This window comes from Diplotaxodon limnothrissa, linkage group LG5 (genome assembly GCF_057381915.1).
Source record: "Diplotaxodon limnothrissa isolate DT_005_m linkage group LG5, D_limnothrissa_male_GT1.1, whole genome shotgun sequence".
Taxonomy (NCBI): Eukaryota; Metazoa; Chordata; class Actinopteri; order Cichliformes; family Cichlidae; genus Diplotaxodon; species Diplotaxodon limnothrissa.
The window spans coordinates 41,016,299-41,037,221 of record NC_140600.1 but is presented as its reverse complement, the minus strand read 5'-3'; the positions used below and the strand labels follow the sequence as shown (position 1 = coordinate 41,037,221).

Here is a 20,923-nt window from a genome sequence, read left to right as displayed (position 1 = left end):
CTCACAGCGCCACGAGCTGGCGTGCGTCACTGATGAGCACCAAATGCTCTGCTACGGACGTCGGTGATGCGAATTCAATTCAGTTTGATTTATATAACACCAAATCACAGCTACAGCGGCCTCAGTGTGCTTTATATTGTACAGTAGACCTACAATAACACAGACAGAGAAACCCCAACAATCATATGACCTCCTATGAACAAGCACTTTGGTGACAGTGGGAAGGAAAAACTCCCTTTGAACAGGAAGAAACCTCCGGCAGAACCAGGCTCAGGGAGGGGCGGGGCCATCTGTTAGACGTGTTTCTGCTGGTTAAGCTGAAGCCGCCAGACTGCGCTGACAGAGGCGGTGATGTTATTTTCCACAGTCACACGAGCGTCTGGGCTTGGAGATGAGGCGAGGAGTGAGGCAGAGCTGGTTCAGCAATCAGATCAGTATCCTCTGCCTCTGCTTGAAGGAGGCCGAGGACACAGTTTCATATCTCATCTGGCCCGGGAGCTGGAAACCATCGCCATGGGAAAGGACGGCTTATCTGCAGCCACCGTGACCTGACTCTGGATCAGCAGGAGCAGCTGGACCTGCCGGTTTACTGCTGCCTCCATCGGTTAGTTTGTTTCTTCAACAGCAATAAAAAGCTCTGCTCCTGACTCACAGTTAAAAACGTGTCACAGAGGTAACCTGTAAGTGAGCTTAGAGGCTATGAGAGCCTGAGGTCAGCCAGAACTCGTTGATCCTTCCTCCTGTTCCAACTAAACTAAACTCTGTTCAGCTGGATTTGCTTTTTGCCTTTTTTGCCGGAGTCACAGACAAAAAGTAAGAAAAGCTTCTTTCATTTGGAAGCTTATCAAAAACAAATCAGAGCCCAGAGGAAGACGAGCTGCAGAATAATAAAACCCTCATTTGCGTTTCAGCCCTGAAGAAGCTGAAATTGAATTTAAGTATGAAAACTGAGAAATGAGCTAATAAAATATGCAGCAAACTCCCATCAGGCTCTCAAAGCTCGGCGCCCTCGTGTAGACAGAAACACGGTGCGTACCTCCAGATCGGGGTGCTGGTCAGTGAGGGTCAGGTCAGACAGCCAATCAGAAACCTCCTTCTCTGGGTCCTGGAACGAGGAAGAGCGTTTGTTAAACTCTGCAGTCGAGTTTCTGTTACTTTGTTGTTCAGTTGGATCTCTGCTTCAGTTCTCACTCTGGCTCCACCTGCTGGTGGTTCAACAGCAAACCCCAACACCCCCCCACCGATCCAACCCACAGCTGCAGGAACCACTGCGGTTTATTTCTGATTCTGACGTCAGTTCAATCCTCAGCACGTGGTCCGTGCAATACAGTGCATGACTTTTTCACCAGAATCACCATGGCAACTAACATATCACCTATGTTCAGGGTGCCGTTAAAATCAGCCGGATGCAATTATTTACAGCATGTTGGGTGGTTTTACCTGTGGAAGGTAAACCAGGTAAACTTTGCTAAACCCACAGAATGAAGCTCCAGCTCTGTGTGTTTAACCCGGGCTTTAGAAAACGTCTCAAAGTCGCTCTGCTTGATGCTGATCTGCTGCTGAGTCTCGTCACACTGCTGGAAACACGCAGCACACACCAAGAACACCTGATCAGCCAATCACATTCATTCACTGTGATCTGCACCTGTCCTTCCTGTGGGACCAGAAGCTTTAATGTTTAAATGGACCCAGTTTAAAGTGTCTCAGCTCTAATGTGCAGCCGTCACCTCAGAACCAAACAGCAGCACTGAGCGCGCTCAGAGACAAAATCATTCATTTACCGCTCTGTGCCAGAAATCACCAGATTAACCTGCATCTTCATCATTTGTCTGATGTACTGTTAGATTTTTATGTTCTTGATAGATTTTATCACCATTTATCATCTAATAACGTCTCTGACCGGAGCAGCTGACACTCGCAGGGATCGTTTATTAGCATGTGAGCACCCTCAGAGCCTGAGGAGGCGGCTACGGGTCAATGCTGGGCTCAGATCTACCCCCCGTCCCAATCCCTTTTTGTCCCCCATAAACCCCCCACCAGAGCGGCCAAAGGTTCGCCATCGAGCCCCACCCTCAACAGAGCAATCGAAGTCACATTGCCCAGCCTCGCCCCCCTTAGTTCCTCTTCATGCCCTGTCTCCGCAGTCTGATGCGTGATGTGTGAAGGGTCCGGGCTGTGAGGATTATGGCAGTAATGACTTTTCCCAGGAGAAGCTGGGACCCTGTTTACTAGAAGGTTTTAAAATTTCTGTACTTTTAGGTGACAGGAGACATGTGGCCTGGTCAAAACACAGAGCGCTGCACTCTAAAAGATCTTTAAACATAGTAAACATACCTTGTGTGCCACAGACTGCTCCCAAACACGAGGGGACAAGTAATACCTCTAAAACACTTAAGTTGGCTTTATTAAACATTAGATCTCTAGCTGGGAAAACATTTTTAATTAATGATTTAATCACTGAGCACAGCCTTGATTTTATGTTTTTAACTGAAACTTGGTTGGACCAAAGTAACAGTGGAGCTGTTCTCATCGAGACGACCCCTCCTAACTACAGTTTTATCAGTGAGGTCAGGGCGAGCAGGAGAGGAGGAGGGGTTGCTGTCTTATTTAATGAATCATTTCAATGTAAGCAGCTATCTCCTGGAAGTTTTCAGTCTTTTGAATATGTGGCTTTACAGCTGAAGGCCCCATCCAAAGTTGTGTTTCTTAATGTTTACAGGCCTCCCAAATACTGCACAGACTTTTTTAATGACCTCAGTGAACTGCTGTCTGTGATCTGTGTTGATTTTGACTGTGTAATTATTGCTGGGGATTTTAACATTCATGTGGACAACCCTCAGGACAAAGGGACTAAAGACCTGAGTAACACTCTGGGCAACTTTGGGCTGACTCAGCATGTAACAGAGGCCACACATAATAGAGGACACACTCTTGACCTACTGATCTCCAAAGGCCTGAGCATTTCAAAGGTTACTGTGTCTGATGTGGGCCTGTCTGATCATTACTGTGTTTTCTTTGAAAGTAAAATCTCAGCCCACACAAATATATCAACAGCAGTGATCACAAAACGGTGTATAACTGAACACAGTAGTGCAATTTTTAACCAGGTCTTCCCATTAACACCTGACCTGCCCAGAGGGTCAGTCAATGAGCTCGTCAATAGCTTCAATGCTAACATGTTAAATGTAATGGACACTATTGCTCCCATTAAGGTGAAGGTTATCTCTGGAAGGAAAAAGTCTCCATGGAGAAACTCCACACTGGTGAAAAAAGAAAAAAGAGAGTGTAGGAAAGCTGAGCGCAGATGGAGAAAAACAAACCTCCAGGTTCATTATGACATTTATAAAGAGAAACTTCACAATTATAATTTACAACTGAGGAATGCAAGGAGGTCCTACTTCTCTGACATCATCACTAAAAACAGCCATAATGCTCGGGTCTTATTTTCTACAGTTGACAGGCTAACAAACCCTCCTGTGTCAGTGGCAGCTGAACTTCATTCGACCATGGCCTGCAATGACTTTGCCAAATTCTTCACTGAAAAAATCCAAAAAATTAGACAAGCAATTGGTACATCAACAGCAGATCCAGGATATGTACTGTGTCCACCAAAAAACTGTTTAAACACCATGAAACAGTTTCAACCTATTAACAGCAAAGACCTGGAGGACATCTTAGGTCAACTGAACTCCTCCTCCTGCTGTTTAGATGTCCTGCCAACAAGTTTTTTCAAAAAGGTCTCAAAGACTTTAGAGTCAGACCTGTTACAGATCGTCAACTTTTCTTTATTATCAGGTGTGTTTCCAGAACCACTAAAAACTGCTGTAATCAAACCTATACTGAAAAAGGACAATCTTGACAAGACACAAATGAACAACTACAGGCCAATCTCAAATCTCCCGTTTTTAAGTAAGATCATTGAAAAAGCAGTTTCTCAACAGCTCAGTTACTTCTTAAAACAGAATAATTGCTACGATGCCTTCCAGTCAGGTTTTAGACAGAACCACAGCACTGAAACTGCTCTGACCAAAGTGTTTAATGACATATGTCTGAATACAGACAGTGGAAAAATGTCAGTCTTAGTTTTACTGGATCTCAGTGCAGCATTTGATACAGTTGACCACAACATATTACTCAAACGACTGGAGAACTGGACAGGTCTTTCAGGAACTGTACTAAACTGGTTCAAAACATACGTAGAAAACAGGAAATACTTTGTATCAATAGGTAACTTCACATCTGAGCAGACAAGTATCACATGTGGAGTTCCCCAAGGTTCCATCTTGGGACCCCTTCTGTTTAACATCTACATGCTCCCACTGGCACAGATTATAAACAACAACAAAATAAACTATCACAGCTATGCAGATGACACACAAATATATATCACAATGTCACCAGGAGACCGAGGCCCTGTACAGGCTCTTGGTAAATGCATTGAGGAAATCAATGACTGGTTGTGCCACAATTTTCTCCAGCTAAACAAAAACAAAACTGAGGTAATAGTCTTTGGCGCCAAAGAAAAACGATTACAGGTCACCAGAGAACTTCAATCTATACATCTAAAAACCACAAACCAGGCGAGAAATTTGGGTGTAGTGATGGATGCAGACCTAAACTTAGAAAAACACATTAAGACAATAACAAAGTCAGCTTACTATCACCTCAAGAATATATCAAGGATAAAAGATCTGATGTCTCAACAGGACCTGGAAAAACTAGTCCATGCATTCATCTTTAGTAGGCTTGATTACTGTAACAGCATCTTTACAGGTCTACCTAAAAAATCAGTCAGACAACTACAGCTCATTCAGAACTCTGCTGCTCGAGTCCTCACTAAGACCAAAAAAGTGGACCACATCAGTCCAGCTCTGAGGTCCTTACACTGGCTGCCTGTCCGTCAGAGGATAGACTTTAAAGTTCTGATGCTGGCCTATAAAGCTCTGAATGGTTTAGGACCAAAATACATCAGTGACCTCCTGACCCAGTATGAACCATCCAGATCCCTCAGGTGATCTGGATCCGGTCTTTTATCAGTTCCCAGAGTCAGAACCAGACACGGAGAAGCTGCATTCAGCTTTTATGCTCCTTATATCTGGAACAAACTCCCAGAAAGCCTCAGATCAGCTGAAACACTCAGTTTATTTAAATCCAGGTTGAAGACTCACCTGTTCTCAGCTGCATTTGAATAAAGCACCAAATCCACACTTTTAAGCTTAAATTTCAAAACTTACATTTAACTACTGATTTTATCTACTGTTCTGATTTTATCTGTTTTGATTTTATATACTGTTTTGTTTGTTTGTTTGTTTGTTTGTTAATTAGTTAGTTAGTTTATTTGCTTGTTTTAATCAATTTTAAATCATGCTTTTTATTTGTTCTTGTTTCTAATGTCTCTGTAAAGCACTTTGAATCACCTTGTTGTTGAATTGTGCTATACAAATAAACTTGCCTTGCCTTGCCTTGCCTTGCCTACGTGTATAAGCTGTGAGGTGTTCCAGTTCAAATCACGATAGAAGGGCTGGCACCACTGCTCCACCTTCTCACACATTTCCTTAAATGTGGTCCACTGACTGCTGCGAATCAGTGGAGTTCAAACTGGTTTAAACCTTCTGGGAGAGCCAGAAAAAGGCCCTGTGAGCGCAGCTGCTCAGCAGACACAGTGTAAACACAGAGAAGCATTTAGCAGCTAAAGAGTGCCAGGCGGGGTCAACAAAACATCCTCCACCTCAACTTCAAATATCGCCCATCTGCCCGTGCTGTGAGGAGTTACTGAAACTTTGACTCTCCTCCCTCTCCTGCACAGTCATGGTGTTGTGATGCTGGGTTGGACTGGAAGAAGCACTGACGTTTCCCTTCAAAGTGACAGCGTGCTGATGTTACCTGAGGGCCTGAGTTCATTATATGCTCTCTCACTGAGTCTGTGATTAATGTCACTTTACCTTCCTGCACTCCTGACTCCGCTGCACGTTAATGACAACATTAGACAAACTCACCGGCTCCGTGTGAGGAAATATTTTAATGTCTTCAAGGCTGAAGGTTAACCAGGCCAAGGACGGCTGCCTCAGGATCAGCCGCGCACACACCACGTGATCCGGCTCCACCTGCATCTGAGGCACGAACAACAGCAGAGGAAAACCGGCTCATCAGAATACATGATCCACTCATCCATCCACCCATCATCCATCCACCCACCCAAGGGTGTGGCCGCCTCCCATCCGTGGCCACTGGTATAACACAAAATACAAAAACATGGACCAAAGTTGTTGAAGAACCAGAAGCTGCTGTGATTCTGATCAGAACGTTTTCGCCAACATTTCTTCAAATCATTCGAGTCCTTTGAGTCCCGACGAGGTGCAAAAATCAGTGCAGCAACAGAACACAATGAATCTCCCTCAAGGCTAAATGTGACGAACACTAAACCCATAAGAAGTGACTGAACATAATTTATGCTATCACAGTTACCGTTTAAACTCATCAGCCTCGCAGTGCCGACTGAAGTAAACAAAAATGAAATCTCCATTCACCACCTGGCTCTATTTGCATGGAGAATAAACAGAGGAAATGAAGAATAAGTCACTGTGTGTTGTCTCCAAACTTACAAACTTATTGTGAGTTTCTCAGGGAGCCGGCTGGCTCGACGCCACCGCAGCTGAGAGGGAAAACAAACTGGAGCCGGCTGTGGTGGTTTTTATGCCCAGCGGGATGCATCGATCTACAGATCTGACGATTGCGGTTAATCCTCCTGTCATTAGCAGAGGCACAGCAGCTCGGTCTGGCAGCACAACAGGCGGCACGGTTTTCTCAACTTCTGCCATCAGAAGCGAGGAGGCAGAGCGGCTAACGAGACGCTGCTCTGCGGCCCGTTTCCTCTCGTTTCTTTACAGAGCTGCTCCCAAACTTTGACCTGCAGGGCCTTTCTAAACCTCTGGTGGGTTGTAACACTGCTTTGTGTAGGGCCACTACCTGTAATACTGCAGGTAACACCTGATCACACCTGGCGTGATTAGTTGGAGAAACATTTTTGCCCCTTTGGTCTCAAACACATCTGGTATAATTCAGACATGTGATATCAGCTTCTCATATATTTTGACTTCCTGTCCTGCAGCTGGCTGAAAGCTTCATTTCTGCTGGCTGAGTCATCACGGTCACTGATCTTTATATCAAAGGGTCAGCGTTAGTGTTTTGGCTAATGCCAAGCTGGTTTCTGGTACTAGATGAGACCATGTTTAGATGAGAGGGTAATATGTAGAGTCTAGGGAGACTGACTCTCGGCTGGAGCCTCTGCTGGACGGTAGAGGAACTGCAGGTTCAGTGATGATGTTTTTCCTGATGTGAGTTTTGTTATGAGCTGAGAATTGTCTTACGTCTAAAACTGTGGAGGACAATGATACATTTTAAACACACACCGTTATCATGTTTACATCCAGGGAGATGTTTGTTGCACAGAGAGCAGGAGAACCAGTCAGTGACGTCCATGTTTCAGAGGTGGAGTAAGAAACCATCCTTTGTCACTAAGAGCCTGACGCTGTTCATCACACTTCCTCACAACAACAGTATCTGAACCCAAACAACCATATTAACCCTGAACAGAGTGTGGAAGGTAGAGTAAAAAATCCTGCAGGAAAACGAAACAAGCGCATAGACAGAGATCAATATGAGCTGTGAGCCTCCAGCCTCCTGCACTGCAGAATTTCAGCTCGCTGAAAACAGACCTCAGCAGCAGATGTCTCCGTTTCTCCTGGTGTCATAAGTGCAGCAGTTTCTTTTAACTAATGGAGGTCATTCCTTAATTATTTAACAATGACCTTGGGATGAGTTTAAAAAAAGGTCTGATATAAAAGAAAACTACTTTTGATGTCAAGGTTCCTCCTCAGCACGCCTGCAGCGTTAAAGGTCATCACAACAGGTGTGGCTCTTTGATGCACCGACAGCGTGAGGACAGGTTACTCTGTTGTCAGTCATCATGTCCAAACTAAGCACAAACTGTCTAAAAACGAATGCAACATTATAAAAAACTAAAAACAAGTTGAATGAAAAATAGCACGTGACCTGCAGCGTTCCCTCACATCCTCATATACGACCTGCTGGGAAGGTTTGACTGAGAGATCAGATCAGTAGGAAACAACCGGTTTATGCATTTTAAGATAAAAAAGAAATGCCTTTTAAATTGTTTATGATGACATGATGCCAGAATGATTTCCAAGCTACATTCAGGTTTGAAATGAGTAACGTTTGAACTCAGAGGAAACGACGTGTTTCTGTACAACAAACTTATCAGATGCTAAACAGGAAACACTGATCATCAAGTGTTGTGAAAAGTTCAGGTTTTAATCTTCAGCAGTTTTGCGTTTCTGCAGTCGAATATGTTTATGGCTGCTTTGTCGTTAAACCGTAGCAGTGACTGAAAAGCCAGATTTAAGGTGAGAAGAGGTGAAGCCCACCTGCGTCCGGTGAATGGTGTAGTAGTCCTGGGAGCCCCCCTCAGTGTGGGGGTTGTCCATCAGGGGCAGGTCTCTCACGGCCGTGCACCACTTGGCGGGGGCCTCCTGCTCGGGGTTCCTCCTCAGCAGGCGCACCGTCACGTAGGCTGTGTAGTAGTTCTTAAAGGTGACCTCCTCGATCTGGAAGAAACGCAGTGATGCAGGAGAAACATCAGCTCCCAGCACAGCTCGGATATTTTAGATATTTAATTTCTATTTAAAAAAGACTGAAAACCAGAACTAATGACAGCAGATGTGTTGGATTCAGCACGAATATCAGAAAAAATCTGCAGAAATTTGACCTCCTCAGGGCTCGAGATCACTTTAATGGGAAATATTATTTAATAAGGGCTTCCTTTTAATCTGTGAGTGCATATATGTAAAAACCTTCCACACAGAGAGACGCTAAACTCCAGAAGCACTCCTCATTAAATACTCTCAACTTTTCCCTTCAGCCTCCGCGGCTCGCCTCAGCTTGTCCTTCAGGTCTTCTAGTCACAGTCACGAGAACAAAAGCTTTGGATGTTAGCTTTATCTGATGTTATAATCTGATTAAAAGAAACATTAAATTGTGACTTGATTTGTATTTTGCATTTCTGACTGGAACACAGGGCTGCTGACAGGAATAAAAGAAAGTTCCTTGGTGATGTGCTGGATGAAGTGAAACTTCATTAAACCACGCTGGGCCTGGAAGGGAAATGCCTCCCGTCCATTCTGGGTCTTAACCTATTATCTAAGAAACGCTGTATCTGCCAAATCTCTGCATTAAGGCCTAAACGGAGCGCACAGCTCGCTGCTGAAAACTCCTTTGTGCATTAGTGGCTCCAGGCAGACGCCTTTGAAGCTCGCAGCTTTGAGCTAATGAGGAGTCACTCTGCATTAAAGACGACTTTAAATTAGGACTAAATGCTGAAAAGTGGGTCAGCACCCAAAATGTTTGAAGTCGCTCCCAAGACAGGAGCACAGCTCTCTATTTAAACAAATGCTGTGAGTGCGTGCGCTGCTGCTGAGAGGCCCAGATGGAGGGATGTTCTGCTGCTTTCAGGTTTTTAACTTTGCTCTGGGGGCAAAAGACAACAAACAGAACTTTAGTGACGTCTTTCTCCAGCAGCAGAAAATTCACTTCCAATAACGAACACAAACAAAGTCAGGCTGCACGTAATAATTACTGTTACTGAATATCTTATTGTGAAATCGTGTCATTATTTTGTCTAAGACATGTGAACAAACAGTAAAAAGTATCTAAGAGTGTCTGGATGCATGTTCAGTAATGCAGGTGATGTGAGAAAGTCGATTGTGTCGGCCTGGACGCAGCGTTTTCTCAGGCCTTATAAACCGTACAGCTGCGTAACAGCCGACACCAACACCACTGACTAACAGTGAGGCGAGATCTGCTTCATGACTGTTAATGTGCAAAACTGCAAATCACTCAACTGAGATTGATGGGGGACATTTTACAGTCAACGTGAACAATAAACAGCCACGGATCAGTATTTAAGGTGTGACTCATCATCCACTGGAGCACCAACGGAGAGAAAGACAACTGCTGCCTAAGCAAAAGCCCTTTAACAGGCATAACTTACAAAATAAAAGCCTTCTGTTGTGTGTTTTCATTATTTTTATAGATTAATTATTAGCTTCTCTGTCTGCAGCTTTTCTTTTACCTACAAAAACATCCTTCAGCTCCACTGTGTGTCAGCGCATCAACATCCTTCTTGTTCTGGCTGTTGATTGGTTCTTTGATTGGAGCCGGAGACAGACACCTACTATTATGATCATCATGACTCAATTCAATTTTATTTATATAGCGCCAAATCACAACAAAAGTCGCCTCAAGGCGCTTCATAGATACAGAGAAAAACCCAACAATCATATGACCCCCTATGAGCAGCACTTTGGCGACAGTGGGAAGGAAAAACTCCCTTTTAACAGGAAGAAACCTCCAGCAGAACCAGGCTCAGGGAGGGGCGGGGCCATCTGCTGTGATTGGTTGGGGTGAGAGAAGGAAGACAGGATAAAGACATGCTGTGGAAGAGAGACAGAGATTAATAACAGATATGATTCAATGCAGAGAGGTCTGTTAACACATAGTGAGAGAGAAAGGTGACTGGAAAGGAAAAACTCAATGCATCATGGGAATCCCCCGGCAGCCTACGTCTATTGCAGCATAACTACGGGAGGATTCAGGGTCACCTGGTCCAGCCCTAACTATATGCTTTAGCAAAAAGGAAAGTTTGAAGCCTAATCTTGAAAGTAGAGATAGTGTCTGTCTCCTGAATCCAAACTGGAAGCTGGTTCCACAGAAGAGGGGCCTGAAAACTGAAGGCTCTGCCTCCCATTCTACTTTTAAATACTCTAGGAACAACAAGTAGGCCTGCAGAGCGAGAGCAAAGTGCTCTAATAGGGTGATATGGTACTACAAGGTCATTAAGATAAGATGGGGCCTGATTATTTAAGACCTTGTATGTGAGGAGCAGGATTTTGAATCCTGGATTTAACAGGAAGCCAAAACAGGAGAAATCTGCTCTCTCTTTCTAGTCCCTGTCAGGACTCTTGCTGCAGCATTTTGGATCAGCTGAAGGCTTTTCAGGGAGTTTTTAGGACATCCTGATAATAATGAGTCGTCCAGCCTGGAAGTAATAAATGCATGAACTAGTTTTTCAGCGTCACTCTGAGACAGGATGTTTCTAACTTTAGAGATGTTGCACAAATGGAAGAAAGCATAGAAGTTGATAAAGCCTCAGGAGGATGTCAGACAAAAAACATGGAGGATGCTGTAGGTAACTGATCATGTGAGGCACTCGGGGGCTCTCTGCGTTTGCTTACATTAACAGGCTTTCCAAACGGGAGGTTGACGTCGACGACACAGACACCGGAGTGAGCCGTGTCTGCTTTGGCATTTCCAATCTGCAGGTAGACCGGAGCTTTGACAGTGAAGTTCACAGGCTTGGTGTCGTCAGGGGTCCCGCTCATCGTCTGGAAGAACAAATGAGAGGTCTGAAGTGAGTGACCTGTCTGCCACACAAGGTGAGTTCCCGCTTCTGTTCTACAGCTGATCTGTGGTTTCTGAACGCTTCTTTACGCGCCGTACAGCTCGGACAAATAAAGCTAAACCTGGGCCTAGTCCTGCAGTCTAATGAAAGGATCAGGAGGACAGCTGTCAGTGCTGCAGCTGCAGATGTGCGCGCTCTGTCAGCACCACGGACAGCGACGGCACCGCCGCTGGATCCAGTTAGCACAGAGGCTAAAAGCTCCACAGCTAACCGACGGCCAAGCACTGTCGGTGATTTCAGGCTAAAACAAACCGAAGCGGAAAAGCTCCGCTGCTTCGGGGCTCACCTGTCCGTGTTTCAGAGGGCTCGCAGTCGGTGGAGGTCAGCAGAAAGATGAAGAAAAGGCCCAAATGAACCGCTGAAAGTCGCAGATGTCAACATGCTAAAGAGAATCAGTTTTGCTTCCTGGTTGTCACCATGGCGACCGGGGCAGTCTAAAAGGGCCAGCAGTATGTCAAAAAAAAATTGAAACCGTCCCGTCAATGGAGCTGAAACCAGAAAATATACGTTTTTGCTTGAAAAATTATGAAAACTTTTCATTACGTATCACAAAGGGTGGTGGGTGCCATGATATCAAACTTTCAAAGTAAAAGCTATTGGTTTCTTATAGAAAGACTCGTATACTTTAAAATATTTCATACTTTTCCAAATGTTAGTGACAATAAGTCATCAGGACATTTCAAAAAGTGTCGTTCCTACCCCCCGCCCGCCATTACGCACTCCTCAGCATAAAAGCCTTTGGTTAGTTAGTGTAACTTACAAAATAAAATCCTTCTGTTGACCGGAAGAGTCTTAAAGGGCCAGCAGCCCTCTGAGCCGCAGCAGTCTCCTCACAGATGGAGCCTGTTGTTCAGTTTATAATAATGTGCAGGGGCAGAACGAGTGTGGGCCCCTTAAAAAGTCCCCCCAATCATAAAGAAGTTTAACTGAGGTCCTCCCACTGTTTTCATGACAGCTTGGCAGATCACATCCAGCTTGCCTATGATCTCTTTTTATTAAATCAAATCATTCTACACCTAACACTTTAAAAAAGAGAAAAAAGAAAGAAATACAAAGAAACAAATAAGAAAACCATAAAAAAAATTTTTGAGTCTCCAGTTCTGGTCAGTCTGTGTGATTATAGCCCCGGTTTCCTGCTCTTCCTCTTCTGCTGAAGTTAAAAAAAAAGAAAAGAAAGAGAAAAGAAAGAAAGAAAGAAAGAAAGAAAGAAGCTCATCTGCTTCAGGGATGAACTGAGCGCTTCTGCATTCTTTGGTCGTAAGAATGCAGAAGTTCCTGTTGTCTTTACATCACTAAAAGCAGTCTGTCCATCCTCCTCTGACCTCTGATGTCAACAAGACATTTCCTCCCAGAGAACTCCTGCACACTGGATAGACATGAGAGATGTTTGAGCTTCAGCAGGTCACCATGACCACACCTCCAAGTCTAAAACAGTGGGTTGCTGACATGTTATTGGCTGATTACATAGTTGTTAAAATGAGCAGTTGAACATGTGTACCTAATAATGTTGCAGGTGTGTACATCATAATCCTGTATAGAAACATGCCTGTACTTATTTACAGACACCTACCACAGGGCCTGTCCTGTGCCACAGTCCAGTTTACAGCAGTGAAAATGTGCCACTGTTCTTTCCTTTCATCCTGTGTGAATGTGACGCAATATTTGGAAGAATTTTTGGTTGTTTGTTGATTGATTTTAATGTATTTTGAATGCATTTAGTTTGCATTGTTGGTCCCGAGACACTGCGCTGTGACTGCTGCAGCACTGATTTAGTAAAACTCGTGTTTCTTTATTTGATTTTGCTTTGCTAAGACGAGTGTTTATATATGCCGCCATGGGGATCAAATAATAATATTGACCTTAAATTCTTTTTTTTCCTAACAAACCAATGCTTTCCCAAATAATAGCTTTGTTCTAACTTTTGTCTTTATTCTTTAAACATTTATCATGTTTTCTTCTGAATAAACAGCCACGGACACTAGTCAGTGAAACCTGGCACGGAGTCTTAGTTGCTTTTTGTTCATTTTTCTGTCCCTTGTCTCTTTTGCTTTATTTTGAAAGTCAGCTCTTGGTGTGCTCTTCTGTGTTTTTACTTCCCTCCTGTGTATTTCTTGTCCTGGTTAGAGGCTGTATCCCAATTCAGGGGCTGCAGCCTTAAAGTACGCAGCCTCAACGATCCTCAAGGGCCGCGTACTCAAAGACCGCTAAGGCCGGAAGTGCGAGGCTTGTGAAATGGACGGTCTAGCCTCCGTTGCGCTGCCCAGGTTGCCTAGCAACCATGATACTAACAGCTGGAAACGTGTCATACAGATGTGTTTGACAGAAATGAAGGAGAAAATCTTTTGTTCATTTGTTTGTTTGTTTCTACATGAGCTTTGATCATTCTCTGTGAGATGAAGCTCAGCTATTGAACGGCGTATATTTTAAAGTAAAGGCTTTAAAACCAAGTTAGTACAAACGTCACTAATGTCACATAACTTTGCCGACATGTGGCCAACAGGAATGTTTAATGTTCTTCGTTATTAAACATTTGCACATAAAGAAGTGACATAATATTCAGTACTTAGTTTACTAAGTTTACTCTTCGGGCGCCCCTCATCCGCCGTTTTTTTTTTCGCCAAAATTATTCACACCCACCGCCGCGCTATTGTTAAGAGATATACTCTAAAGCACTTCTTCAGTAAAGACTCAGAGAAGAGAAACACACAGAACTTCTTGCTAGCAAGGGCAGCCTCCAAACTGAGACTCGCACTGAGGACTGCCCTGGTCTTTATTTATATGCTTCAGTGAGCGTTTGTTCCATAAATTGGAATGTGCAGGTGTGTGTGTGTGTGTGATCCTGCTGAAAAGCACAAGAGGAACATCCTTGGTCATGAAGAGGGTAGTCTCCCCCTCACCCTAGATGGTTCACTCTAGATAACACAGTGAAGAAGTCCAGCAGTTCATCTAAACAAAAGGCACTTAGACTAAGACAGACATAGCTACGTTAATCCTACCGTAAAACAATAAAACAAGGTACGACCTCTCCCATACTCCTAGGATGTGGGGGTGAAGCCAGAGTGTCACAGACCTCCTAGGATGAGACATTCTTTCAATATGCCACCAACTATGTACTTCTAAACACAAATGATTACATGCAGCATTCTACCATATGCAAACTTATATCACTGAAAGATTATACTGACTACTAAGTACAATTTTCCATTGACAGCTATGCATTCTGGGATACGTTGGGCCACAAAGTCTACACCGCCACGTCCTTAAAATTCAGGGAAATGAAGGACGCATTTGAGGGCCGCATTTCGAGCAGCCTTCAAATTGGGACAGCCTTCGTCGCGTCGCTGTGACGTAATTGGCCTTAAAATGCGGCCTTTAAGGCTGCAGACCCTGAATTGGGATACAGCCATAGTCTCAGCTCACCTGTTCTCGTTACCCTCCTCTCTGTGAGCTCAGTCTGTGTGTCTTTGTCAGGTTGTCTTCTTCTTATTCAGATCTGGGATCATTTGCTGCTTTTCCTACACTTTGGTCCAAGCTTCCTGTTTAACTCTGGGTTTAAATAAAGGATCTTTTAAAATAACTGCCAGCTACTGATCCCACGAGCTTCTTACTGAAACACACAGTGCATCCAAAACCAATCAAATCACTTGGAAACCACAGAGTCAGCTACCTGATACATGTTCACCTTCATCATTGATTAAAGAAACAGATACAAGTCTGGCAGCTAACTTAGATAATAATATGAATAAAACATGTTTAATAGTTATTTACTGTGCTGCTACACCAAGTGTAAGTCTCATTGTTAGAGACCATCTCGTGGTGAGACCATTAAGGGGTAAATATGTACCAGTTACATATTCCAGCCTTTTCTGTGAGCTCTCACCGACAGCAGATGGCATCCTTACTGCACAGATCTCACCTGCATCATTTTAACGGCCTCCATCTCCTCCTCCAAGAGTCATTGCTTCATTCCTTCTCCACCCTGCACAAAAAACATAAAAACAGACAATCTCTGGTCAAAATGAGATTTGGGTGTGCAGCAGCGGTATCAGGGTGAGGCAGCACACCTATGGTTTTATCAGCCGGCAGCAGGAATCAGCTGTTATTAGAGGCTGAGCGCTGAAGCTGTGGACACAGCTGCCACCTTTCTACCTTTCCTTTTACATCTTCCTCTTCTGCACACTGAGGCCGAGTGGTGAAGAGGACTGAAATTAGGCACTGACAAGGTCAAATATAAAACATTATACAGCACATTCATTTTTAAATCGTCACCAAAATTGGCAAAATCATCTTCAGCCCAGGCCTCACAGAATATATCACATATTATTACTGATTTCTGACATTGTTTGACTTTCATAGTCAAAGACAAAGTTTAGCTAACAAACAGGAAGGAGGGCAGGACAAAGACATGCTGTGGAAGAGAGCCAGAGATTCATAATAACGAATAAACATGACTGCAGTCTGACACAAAAACTCTTTTTGTTGTCTATAGATCATGTCCTATTTTAATTCCTGACTTTTAAGCCTTAATGTTTGCATGGTTGAGGGCGTGGCCTAATTTTCACCTGGTAAAGGCTGTTTGACCATTAAGAGGTATACACTGTTTTTTCCTCATCAGTACTAGTTCATCATTAGATCTTTATCCACTAGTGACTCTGTGGCACGAGATCCAAATCCCAAACTGGTCTGATCCAATTGGATTTTCATGCTGTAGGCTCCTCTTGGCTGAACTAGTAGCTCTGACAGTCTTGCTAGTTAACTGTAAAACTGAAAAAAGGTTTAGCAGTTTAACACTGATGCAGATCAGTGGTTGTATAGCTCACTACTGCAGGTGCAGATCTGTAGCATGGATCAGATGCAGGAGTGTCTGCAAGGAGCTCCTGCAGGCACAACACGAAAATCCTTTGAGGTAAAAGTACAAAAAAATCGGTACATATGAGATTAATGATGAAAAATCACATTTAGTTTAGCTAAACGTAACCGTAAACATATGACTTGAAATGCGACCGGGTGTCCAGACTAATAGATTTCATGTTGGCATCTCTGCTGTGAGCGGCTGCTCTGTCACTCAGTTTCTCACTCCGTGTTTTCCTCTAAGCCCCTCTATCCCTGTGCTGCTATCACTCCAGCTCTGAAACCAAACACTGTGCCCCCCAGCCCCTCCGCCCGCCCGCCTCTGAGATACAGTACAATGGCATACATTCATCCATTCTGTTTATTGTGTTTGAAGCAGGGGGAGATGGGCTTTCCAAAGCCCTCAGATCAGTCGGTGTAGGAAGCTGGCACCGTGGTCCCTCGGCAAAAACAATCCCCTTTTTTCCCAGATGGTCTGCACAAGCGAGCATGGAGCTGCAGGAGCTTAGTGAGAGAGAGGAGAGGGGGGGAGAAGTCCATCATGTCCAAGGAGCAACATCCAGTTTTTATCTCAGAGACCCGGAGCCCTGGCATTCAGTCTGTCTGGCAGTTTATCTGTCTCCTTCCTTCTTTTATTTCCTTCTGCCTTTCTCTCTCTCTCTGTCTGTGTGCCAGTTGTCAGCACCATCTGTCTGGTTTCTCCACAATAAGAACTTGTTTTTTAAAGCAGACAAACGAGGACAGGCTGATGACTGTTTGTAATATTCCTCTCTGTCGCTTTTGAACCCGTCTCCCCTGCCGGGTGAAACACCTCTGAGACGGGAGAGAAAATTCACCGGGCCCGGTCGATGATATGTTTCTTACATAAGAGCGCCGCTGAGGTGTCACTCTTACGTAAGAAACATGCAGCTGACAAAGTGCCGCTGCCTTCCCCTTTCACAGGATAACCTTGAAAGAATGTAGGCAAAGGGAGGAGAGCTGCGGAGAGTATTTGTCATGGTAAAATAAGAAGAAGATGCCAAAACAATTTCAAACAGTTTCAAACTCTGGCTGTAAGCCATCCACGGATCCAATTAGTGCAGAAAATGTAGGTAGTCTGAGGATTTCTAGGCTGCTGTTGGAGGGAGAAAAACTTCCAAAGTTCAATGTAGTTCTTTAAAATTGTTTCAAATATTTCAAAGCACAGCTGTACCTGAGTAACAGAAGAACACACTGATGAAATCCAACCAAAAACAGAAGAAATTAAAATGATGTAATAAAAACAAATACAAACGTGAACTCTAACCTCTGATGTGACTCTAACGGTGGACGTGATTATTACAGATTTCGATGAAAGTTCAGCACATCACTTCAGATCTCAGTGCTCTGGCTTTTATACACGTCACACCCACAACTCCAAACTCATCTAGGGAAGCCAAACCAGGGTTTATTCAGTGGGACTCACAGGTACTTGTAGCTCTCCTCGATGTCTGCAGTGTTGCCTTACAAGAGTATAAACCTCAGTTCTGACTACCTTCCCTCTCTTTGTTACCCTCCGACTTTTTGATGTCTGGTCTCACGGTCTCGAGTAGCTGGGGTTCTGCTCCTCTGGTGTCTCTGACTGTTTCCTTTCATGTATGAAGCCACGTTCCTGTTCGTCGTAGCCGCTGTGATGCCTGACAGGAGCTTCCATGTGGTGCTGAGGCAGGTTATCAATCCTCCCTATCGCTGGATGGGAGCGGTCCCATCTGAGGGTCCTTGGGGATCAGGACTATCTGGCCTTCCGTTAGCCATTGTGGGTGTGTCTCGTCCATTAGCAGCTGGTTCGTTTGTGCTGCCAAACACTCATGGGGTGCAGTCAGCCTCTTCAGACAGGAGATGTGAATCATGTCAGGGCCTGGTGCCGTCCAACGCTTCATGCACGACACTCTGTGATGGTTATGGGATCCTGTTCAGGGAGGATGCTCAGATCCCACATGCTCTTCCAGTATTGCTCCGTCTCCAGCCTTGGTGGGGCTGTTCTCATATTGTTTCGCTGAATGCACACTTTGGATGGTTTTGTAGGGAATAGCTGGTTTATTCTTCAGGCAGTTAGCCAAGGCTGTGAGTCTTTGCTTGGCAGTTTCTGAGACCTCAGGTTTGAGCAGCTTGCTCTACTTCTTAGGGACCTTCTTCATCACACCTTTGTGCTGCTCCAGTGGTTGGCTAACTGCTCTCTTTGCTGACTTGATCTTGGCGACAGAAGGAACACTGGTTTGAACCAAGGACAACGCCCACCACACTCATTCCTCGCACGCTGACAGTGATGTCATCACACAGCCACAGCCAGTTAAAGAAGAGAGCAGAGGATAAGCTCGGAATCTCTTCCTTAACAAAGAGCAGAACTCGAGACGTTGGCGGACAAATGTCACCTTTTTGTTTTTATCATTTAAGGCGACTGGCAAGAGTAAAATCTTTTCTTTCGAGGCAGCACCTTGAAGCAGTGATCCATGCTTTCATTTCTTTCCGCCTGGACTGTAACTCACTTTATGTGGGGGTCAGTCAGTCATTGCTCTCAGGTCGGCAGCTGGTTCAAAATGCGGCTTCACGACTCCTAACAGGAACTCGAAAAAGAGAGCATATAACCCCCGTGCCTTCACAGTCTTGCCCCGCCTTACCTCTCTGAGCTTCTTCATCCCCACACACCCTGTCGGTCTCTCAGGTCAGCTGACCAGCTGCTCCTGGAGGTACCGAGATCCAGGAGGAAGCTCAGAGGGGCGGGGCCTTCTCTATTGTGGCTCCAAAATTATGGAATAATTTGCCCATGCATGTTAGAGAGGCGCCTTCACTGTCCACTTTTAAATCACTTCTTAAAACCCACTTTTATTCCTTGGCTTTTAACCTCAGTGAGACTTAGTTTCTCTTTTAATTGAAGTAGTTATTTAATTAACGATTTCACTCTTCTTTTATTTGGTTTTTATTTATATCTCATGTGATTTTATTTTACAGTTCCAATGTACAGCACTTTGTGTCAGCTGTGGTTGTTTTAAAGGGCTTTATAAATAAAGGTGATGATGATGATGATGACCTTTGAGCATGTTGTTCACACAGAGATGCACTTGAGCTAAATCTGCATGACTGCACATCAGTTTGGTGACTTGTTGCATCAGACCCAGCTCTCACTGAACAAAAGCCTCAGCAGAGAGTACCTGTAACGCTGCACGTCTTTGGGAAGCAGTGGGAAACAGACCGTCTCCTGTGGAATTCCAAGATGTGTCCTGTTTTTATTTGTGCAAGCATCAAAAAATAAAGAACAAAATAAAGAAAGCTCTCATCAGTCACACACTCATACTGCACAGAGGTTATTCAGTTGTGTCCTGTGCTGCAGCTTTGAATGGCTGACGTGAAATGCAGGGTGAAACGCGCCTCTGGGTTGTCCTGTTCTCTCCTGTGTGCAGTCCTCGTACACTGTAAAAAAGGGCAGTGAAATTGACATAAAAACCATGTAAAACCCCTACAGAAATGTATAGTAAACCCCAAAACACAACTTTCCTGTTTCGATCACAGTGAATTATTGTGAACCTTTAAACAGAATGTTCCTGTTATATTTACAACATGAATGTGTGATTATAATCAAATTTATTGGTTAAAACTACAAATACTGTGAATAAAAACAGTGAAACACCGTAATACTCATAACCAAACAATCATGTTAATTTGACATGCAAATACTGTAAAAATCACAGTTTTAGTCAGTTTTTCTTAAAAACACATGACGTATATGTAAGTCACTTTACAACTGCATGGATGTACTGGGCCTACTTTTAACATGATTCATGAAATGATGCAAAGTCATGGATTGGACTAATAAAAATGTTTTCACAGAAGATGTCATTGTGAACCTGAGAGGTTGCCTCTCCATTTATAGGCTATATAAAAATATACAATTAAAATTGTTTACATCATGTTTTTTTCTTAAATCATTTGCAGCCTATTGTAGGGTAACCAATAAGAAATTATTATTTAACGACTAAGTAATGCTTCTGTCATAATGCTTGTATTCTTTATGTTTCTTTTAATTGCAATGTGATACTTAGACTAGAATACTTTTTTGGGTTAGGTCAGCAATGTCTCATTATTAAAGGCTAAACAAACTTACAGTGCCTCCCATAGGATCTCTATGGTGCCTCATCTCCACAGAGCTGTAAGCTACTTCAGGCCACTCACAGTTGCACTGAGCGCGCCTAATTTTGAATGTGCATCTGAAGCTCGTCTCTGATTGGATAATGACGTGAGGGCGGGAGGAGAAGAGCGCCTAGTTCACGACTATAGCTAACGAGCCAGCACGAGAGAGAAGACGGGAGAAGAAAACATCGAACTTTCAGCAACTACGTTGTTAGGACAAATTACAAACATACGATTTCAAGTGTTTTTTGAGGATCTGTGTTTGTTCGTCAATATCTTGGCGACGTTTTTTCGAGATAAAAGCACCAGTTGATATTTAGACCAAGGCTCATAACCTAGCGCTAGCATGCTAGTTCAGCTGAAAAGCACAGGCAAACTTTAGAAATACTAAAA

At 43.9% G+C, this 20,923-nt stretch overlaps 1 protein-coding gene across 1 annotated transcript in view; it reads right to left on the bottom strand.

Moving 5' to 3' along the window:
• Positions 1-11,908, bottom strand: part of nicn1 (nicolin 1) — a 13,540-nt gene extending 1,632 nt beyond the window's left edge. The window contains exons 1-5 of the mRNA XM_085354775.1: positions 11,823-11,908; positions 11,310-11,459; positions 8,445-8,624; positions 5,997-6,110; positions 1,037-1,105 (exon numbers count right to left, since the gene is read on the bottom strand). Of these exons, the coding sequence (XP_085210901.1) occupies positions 1,037-1,105; positions 5,997-6,110; positions 8,445-8,624; positions 11,310-11,456 (510 nt within the window). The 5' untranslated portion in view covers positions 11,457-11,459; positions 11,823-11,908. The remainder of the gene's footprint in view (positions 1-1,036; positions 1,106-5,996; positions 6,111-8,444; positions 8,625-11,309; positions 11,460-11,822) is intronic.
• Between the last annotated feature and the right edge of the window lie 9,015 nt (positions 11,909-20,923).